Here is a 7497-nt window from a genome sequence, read left to right on the forward strand (position 1 = left end):
ACATTCCAGGCAAAGGAATCAAGAAACCAGCAGAGGGTGGTGATGGGCTTTGAGCAACACACGGAGTCTTCCTCCAGCTGAATTGGAAGGTCAGCGTCTGCCCGGTCAAAGGCATTGAGACTGGTATGCCTGCCTCTCACCGTGGCCTACACGGCTATCTTCCTGTCACCTCAAAAGCCACCAAGAAAGATCGAGGCAGCCCCTGAGCACGCACAGCGAGGCACTGGAAGGCTCCTGTTGGACTTGGCCCCACAGACAAGGCCGCCCTGTGACTGAGGGGACAGGACAAGAGCAGGGTCCCCTCTGCACACAGGCGGGAGCAGTGCCCACCTCCCCCAGACAACCAACACTCCCCATCCTGCTGGATGTGAGTGACTGCCACTTTCTACCAATGACATCTTGCACCTTGCACCTTCTAGATAAGAATTAAGATAGTAAGTCTCAGAGTCACCCCTGCTTCCTAACAGCATCGAACAGAGGGCAGCAGTTGCCGTGAATGCTCCCCGAAACCTCCACGAAGCTGCCCAAGTCCCGCCCATCCTCCCCGACTCCCCAGCACCCTCTCGATGGTCGGGGGCTCCGTGCTGCAGCAAGTCAGGGGCGTTCACGGTGGCCTTTGGCTAACAGCCTTGACAGCACCTCTGGGCTGCTAGGAAGCAGCCGGTCACCTCACCTAGAGGAGGGTGAAGGCTGGAGCAAGAGAACTGCTTGGAGACCAGGTGGAGCTTGGAATCCCGCCTTTGTGCGTCCATCTCCCTCTCCACAGTGGCTCAGGGCCTCTGTGCTCCAGCAGGGTTTGCTGTCATCATGGCAAAGTAGAGGAGAAGAAACAGTATCAGCTCGAGTTCAGCACTGTGGCAGGGTAGGGACAGTGGTTTTATTTTTATTTGAGGTGGAGTCTCATTCTGTCACTCGGGCTGGAGTACAGTGGTACAATCTCCGCTCACTGCAACCTCCGCCTCCCAGGTCCACACAATTTTCATGCCTCAGCCTCCTGAGTAGCTGGGACTATAGACATGCACCACCATGCCTGACTAATATTTTCTATTTTTAGTAGAGACGGGGTTTCGCCATGTTGCCCAGGCTGGTCTTGAACTCCTAAGCTCAGACAATCTGCCTGCCTCAGCCTCCCAAAGTGTTAGGATTACAGGCATGAGCCACCGCACCCTGACAGGACAGTGGTTTTAAAAGGCAGGTGCCAGCCTTTGTTAAGAGAAGAAAGGTGTGTAAGAATCTGTAGATCTAAAGCAACAGGCCGCACCTCTGAACATTCCATGGAAGCAGGAAGGGAGCAAGCTCCACTCCTGAGCTGAGACAGATGGGGGTGGAGGGCAGGGTTCACATAGGAGATGGCTCAGCCTCTGCCCAGGGAGTGCCCCACCTTCGCCAGGGCGGGGAGGAGCATACGGCACCCAGTGCTTGCGTACACCCCTGCGTGCGTGGAGCTTCCGAGGGCCTCCCTGTCACCAGCCCTCACTGCTGACCAGCCCCTGCCCTCAGGCCCCCAGTGGCTGCCACAGTCCTATGCGGAGACTTTGCTCAGTTTCATCCAAGGTTTCACCAACGCCCTTCAATAGCTGAGGATATACGAAAGGCTCCCCCAGCAAAGGCTGGGGCCCCATGGGGCCGGGGAGAAGGTGCCCGAGGCACACATGGGAGGGAGTGGACAGAAGAGCACAGGCCTCCGCTGAGGTCTGAACGAGTCCCTGCAGAATTCAGGTGTTGGAACTTAATTGCCAGCGTGAAGGTATGAAGAGCCAGGGCAGAGCCGCCTCCCTTCCCTTTGTCCTTCCGCCCCTCCGGCCACGTGAGGACGCAGCCACGGGGCACCATCTTGGAAGCGGAGACTGGGCCTCCCGAGACCCAAACCTGCAGGCGCCTTGAGCTTGCACTTCCCAGCCTCAGAACTGAGAAACAAATGTCTATTATTCATACATTCCCCAGTCTCGGGTGTTTTGTTACGGTGGCGTACACGGACTAGGAATCTCCTGCTCCCTCCAGCCCCCACGTCCACCCTCCAGGCCGGGACAGAGGCGTGTCCTGCCCCCGTGACAGTGACGTCTCACCGACCTCCAGGCTCTCCCAGGTGAAACAAAACCTTCACTTCCCCCTAATACAAGCAGCTTCCATTTTGCTTGTAAAATCCACATCTGACGAAGCTGTTCTCCAGCAAAGGGCAGACCTAGCGTCTCTGTCTCTGTCAAAACAAATATCATCAAGCCTGTCATTGACTTTTTTTTTTCTAGATGCAATATTTTGGCTAAATTCCTCATCAAAATTGCAAGCTACGAACCTTCTCTACTGGAGTAATTTTCACAGGGCAACTGAGTCATCCTTGTGGATAATACATTTTGAATCTTGATGTTTGGAAAGAGGGTCACAGGCACCTGGGACAGCATCCGGAGCTGGTGTTTACACCACGGACGGATCGTGTGGACAGATCGCGCCAGCAGTGAGGGCTGCGGGAGAAAATGACAAAGCTTCTCTAAGGTTTAATTTATATTTATGGTTTTTGTATATTCCCCACCCGAACACACAGTCTTCTACTTAGCCCAGTCTGTATTAGGCTTCGTCTGGTTTTGCTCTGCCTTGGTTTGCTGCAGCACTTTCTGCCGTGAGCGTAACTCACTTCCTTGTTGCAGGAGTTTCCTGAGGCTGTCGTAACAAATCGCCACAAACCTGGTGGCTTAAGTAACAAATATTTATTTTCTCGTAGCTCTGGAAGCCAGAAGTCCGAAACCAAATACTTTGGCAGGGCTATGCTCCCTCTGGGAGATCTCGGGGAGGCTCCTTGCTGCCTGTTCCGCTTCTGGGGACTTCTGGTGGTGTTTGCCTGGAGGGCCAAGGCCTCCGGGCAGCCTGTGCGTTCCGTGAACACCTGCAAAGGACTCCGGGTCACAAAGCCTTGGGAAACTTTTTTATTCCTTCTAGGACATTATTGGTACTCCTGAGGAGCTGTCAATTACAAAACAAGAAAAGGGAAGGAAGAGAAAAATACACGTTTGGCCTGGTTTGATGTTGTAGCGGGAGGATCCATTTTCTTACCCTCCTCCATCACCAAGCTGGGAACTGAGGGAGAAGAGGCCCCTGCAACCTGAGTTTCTTCAGTGTGGGTTCTCCTTTCCTTGCATCTCAGTGTCCTTGTGTTTGCAGCTGGGAGGTCGGCCTCACCCCCACCTGTGGCACAGCAGAGAGAAGGATGAAGACGTCCGCCCAGTGTGTCTGCACGAGGCTGGCCACCCTCCCCTCCCCAGGGACTGTCCCCTCAGGGTTCACCTTCTGTCCACAGACCACGACCCTGCCTCCCCACAGACTTTGTCCCCGTAGCTGCCATACCCAGTTGGCCAGACATCTCCAAGCCCGGCTCCACCTGCAGGGACCAGTGCTGCTCTCTTCTGTCTGGGCCTCAGTTCCACCATCTCTGAATAGAGGCGTTGCCCCTGATTCTAGGGTCCCTTACATTTCTTTTTTTTTTTTTTTTTCTGAGACGAAGTATCGCTTGTCACCCAGACTGGAGTGCAGTGGTGCGATCTCAGCTCACTGCAACCCCTGCCTCCTGGGTTCAAGTGATTCTCCTGCCTCAGCCTCCTGAGTAGTTGGGATTACAGGCATGCGCCACCATGCCAAGCCAATTTTTGTAATTTTATTGGAGACGGGATTTCATCACGTTGGCTGGTCTTGAGCTCCTGACCTCTGATCCGGCCGCCTTGGCCTCCTAGAGTGCCAGGATTACAGCTGTGAGCCACTGCGCCCGGCCCGGCCCCTTAAGTTTCTAAGAATCTACAGACCAGCAGCAGGAACCAGGAACATCAGGCATTTTCTCGCTTCATTTTTTTGGTTTAATCCCTCATTTGCAACTCCCAGCCACAGACAAATGTTCAACAGCGTGACCAGGGAAGAGACTGGCCCTGGAGGTCTCTGGCCTGCTCTGAGGCATGCAGTCGGAGGTAGGGGCTGCATCTCCATGGGGAATCCCCAGCAGCCCCCAGGGGCTCCTCACCAAGGCTCAGGAGCACGGCTCCGATTTATCAGACAGGCACACGCCTGGGTGCCAGCTTTGAACTCTTCCCTCTCTCCTCCTCTGCACTTTTGTTCCAGAAAAGGAATCCTTTCTCAACAGGCGACAACAGTTCAAGGATTCAGCCTTGTTGCCAGCGTCGTTTATTAGCTCCGATACGTGATGTCTATACCAGGCAGTGGCGCAGTGAAGTAAAGGGCTGTAATAAATACACAAAATCTGGCCGGACGCGGCGGCTCACGCCTGTAATCCTAGCACTGTGGGAGGCCGAGGTGGGTGGATCACCTGAGGTCAGGAGTTCAAGACCAGCCTGACCAACATGGTGAAACCTCATCCCTACTAAAAATACAAAAATTAGCCGGGCGTGGTGGCTCACCCCTGTAATCCCAGCTACTCAGGAGGCTGAGGCAGGAGAATCGCTTGAACCCAGGAGGCAGAGGTTGCGGTGAGCCGAGATCATGCCATTGTACTCCAGCCTGGGCAACAAGAGCGAAACTCTGTGTCAAAAATAAACAAATAAATAAATAAATAAAATAAATACAAAATTCTAAAGAACCGGCCACCAACTCTACCAAGAGAGTAATGACTATACATTTTATTGTTGAGAAACATTTTCTTAAATAAGTGTTTTCACTTCATTCCTTTTACTGAAGCAGGTCTTCCTTGGCCTGTTGAAACTGCGTTGTTCAACGTAACTAGAGGTATCTTTGGCATTTTCTTCCCTTAGCTTCATAACTTGTAGAATATCTTGTACAAAAAAATGTAGATTTACAGAAAAATATGCATATAAATCACTTATTAATCCCAAAATGTAGTAAATAACTAGCAAAAACTTTATCAAATCCATTTCATACACAAACTGGACAGATCCGTTGCACATAACCTCTACATCTGCAGCGTTTTATAAATTGGTGCTTTGACATTAAAAAGGAGGTTTACAAAAAGACCCCTCTCGTAATAGCGATGACTCCAAATCATCCCACTACCATTGCTTCTCAAATTCCCTTAAATTTACGCTAATCACTCCAATATCACCATTCTTACAAAAGCAGTTATTTTAAGGAAAAAGTTGCAGTGCAATCATGATAAAGTAACATTCAGAATTTCATGTTACCAAGAGTTGAGCAGAGTACTGATTTTCCCTTTATAAACACACATCGAAAACAAGAGCTTCATGCACATCCACATAGAAATTCGAAGTCCGACAGCGTAGTGTGTTTCCATCACACGGAAGGCGTCGCACACATTCACAAGCAGCGTTTGCCGAGAGAAACCGGAATCTGAGATGCATCCGCCAGCTGCCAGGGGTAACACCGAGTTTCTCTAGGAGAGATTCCACTGTGGTTCTTTTAGTGCCTTCCTTAAGAAATTTTGCAGCTGTTTCTGGTGCAGTTTTTGGGTGGGCTCTGGGGTGGGCGGACAAGCTTCACTTTGCGGAGGCTGCTCCTTTTGTGGGTGGAGCTGGTGGTGAGGGAGTAGGAACGGCCGTGCATCATCCTGGCATTCAGGCCGTTGGCCATTGAGAAGGACTTGAGGTGGCTTCTTAAGGCAATGGGGAGCGGGAGCTTGTCCACCAGGTGCACTGGTGTGCAGGACACGACCGCCCGGCAGCAGAGGTCTTGCAGGCTTAGCACTTGGGAGAGAAAAAGGTAAACCCTGCTTAATGGATGTCCCCGCCTGGGCTGGCCATGAGGGGTGGTGCCCACACCTGTTCTCCTGCCTTCCCGAGGCTCAGACACTCATGGCCCTGGCTTGTACATGCAGCAAGCCCAGCCACAACATCCCCTCTGCCCACGTACGGATCCCAGGAGCTCCCTCATGAGCTTTCTGACAAAGCCGTAGTGATTACTTCTCTCAAATGTCTTGCTCTGAGAACAGACACAGTGGCCCTGAGGCGGGTCCCGGGAGGCAGACGCTTATCCAGGGGGCAACCGAACCACCTCGGCGTCTGGAGGGCAGAGGGGGCCCCCAGAATAGCCCCGGGGCCTACCCTTGCTTGGCCGCCAGAGCCGGTCCATCCCATGCCGCAGCAGCACGATCCTGGCCAGCTCCGTGAACGACTCCGTGATGTTGAAATTGCACAGAGGGCTGACCTCAAAGAAGGTCACGCCCAGGCGTTCGGCGTAGGCCTGGGCCTGCTCCGTGGGGACCTGCCGCTTGAACGCCAGGTGTAGGCGGTTCCCCACCAGGATCTTAGGGACTCCGGGGGCATGCTAGCGGGCAGGAGAAAGGCGAGGAGCATGGGTTACTCAAGTGAGATTTTGTTGTCATTGCAAAGTAGGTGCTCTGGGCTGAGGAACCCCCCACGAGTTCATGTCCACCCAGAACCTCAGCATGGGACCTCGTTTGGAAAGACAGTCTTTGCAGACTTAAATAGTTACGGTGCGGCCACGCTGAATTAGGGCCCTCATCTAACGACTGGTGTCCTTGGAAGAACAGAAGACACAGACACTCGGAGGAGGCCGTGTGATGCAAAGGCAGAGACTGGAGCGGTGTAGCCACAAGCCAGGGAGGGCCCAGGGTTGCTGGCACCGCCGAGAGCTCGGAGAGGCGGCTGTAGGGAAGCAGCCCTGCCGACACCTTGGTTTGGGGCTCTGGCCTCTAGAACCGTGAGCAAACGCATTTCTGTTGTTCGGGACCCCGGCTTGTGGTCGTTAGTTACGGCAGCCCCAGGACACTCACATAGTGGGCTTGGCGCTGACCACGCCATGTCGCCGCTGCCAGGTGGGCTGGTCTGCATGCCAGCAGGCACAAGCCCCGGTCACTGCTGGTCAACCCAGCCCGACCACAGCAGGGAGTGAAGCAGGCCAAACTGTGGGGCCTGACCCCATGCCGAGGCACACCGTGGAGGCTCGTTTTGTCTGGACCAGCTTCCTGAGCTTTGGTGATTCTCTGTAGCTACACTCATGAGCCCAGCCCTATCCAGTGCTGTGCCGAGGTGAGGCACCCTCCTTGCTGCTGGAACCCCGTCCAGTGTCCTGGCCCATGATCCATGTGTACCCATGAGCCATGGAGGGCCCGGCCCTAATTCCTGGCCTGACATCCTCCCAAGCCCACAGGGATCTTGGGCATTGGCGTTTCTACAACATACCTCATCGATCTCCTTAATCCATCGATCAATGCCGTCGAAAGACCAGCGGTTCGCAATGTCATAGACCAGGATCACACCCTGGGGGAGAGGTCACAGGCTCAGCACACAGAACACAGAGCAGGCACAGCTGCAGCCATGCATGCAAAGACAACTCACTCAGTCATTTCCTCCTTTTAACACGAAGTACATAATTTTGATTTATCACCCAAATGTAGCAGTTTTATGATCATTTCCAACGATATTTCATAAGCTCAGTGATAAACCCTCAAATGTCACAGTGAGGTGGGGACTAGAACTCACACCCATGAGCCACTCCAGGAACACAGGACACAGCGGCACCACGGTAATCGCCACCTCTCGAGGAGTGGGCCCACTCACCTGGATGGAT

General features: G+C 53.4%; 1 protein-coding gene across 1 annotated transcript in view; it reads right to left on the reverse strand.

Annotated features, from left to right (window-relative positions):
* Positions 1-4593: 4593 nt before the first annotated feature.
* RAB40B (RAB40B, member RAS oncogene family) overlaps positions 4594-7497 on the reverse strand; it is a 9492-nt gene continuing 6588 nt past the window's right edge. The window contains 4 exon segments of the mRNA XM_011933417.1: positions 4594-5415; positions 5418-5651; positions 6009-6231; positions 7110-7187. Coding sequence (XP_011788807.1) covers positions 5129-5415; positions 5418-5651; positions 6009-6231; positions 7110-7187 — 822 coding nt within the window. The 3' untranslated portion in view covers positions 4594-5128.

This window comes from Colobus angolensis, unplaced genomic scaffold (assembly GCF_000951035.1).
Source record: "Colobus angolensis palliatus isolate OR3802 unplaced genomic scaffold, Cang.pa_1.0 Scaffold1, whole genome shotgun sequence".
Lineage (NCBI taxonomy): Eukaryota > Metazoa > Chordata > Mammalia > Primates > Cercopithecidae > Colobus > Colobus angolensis.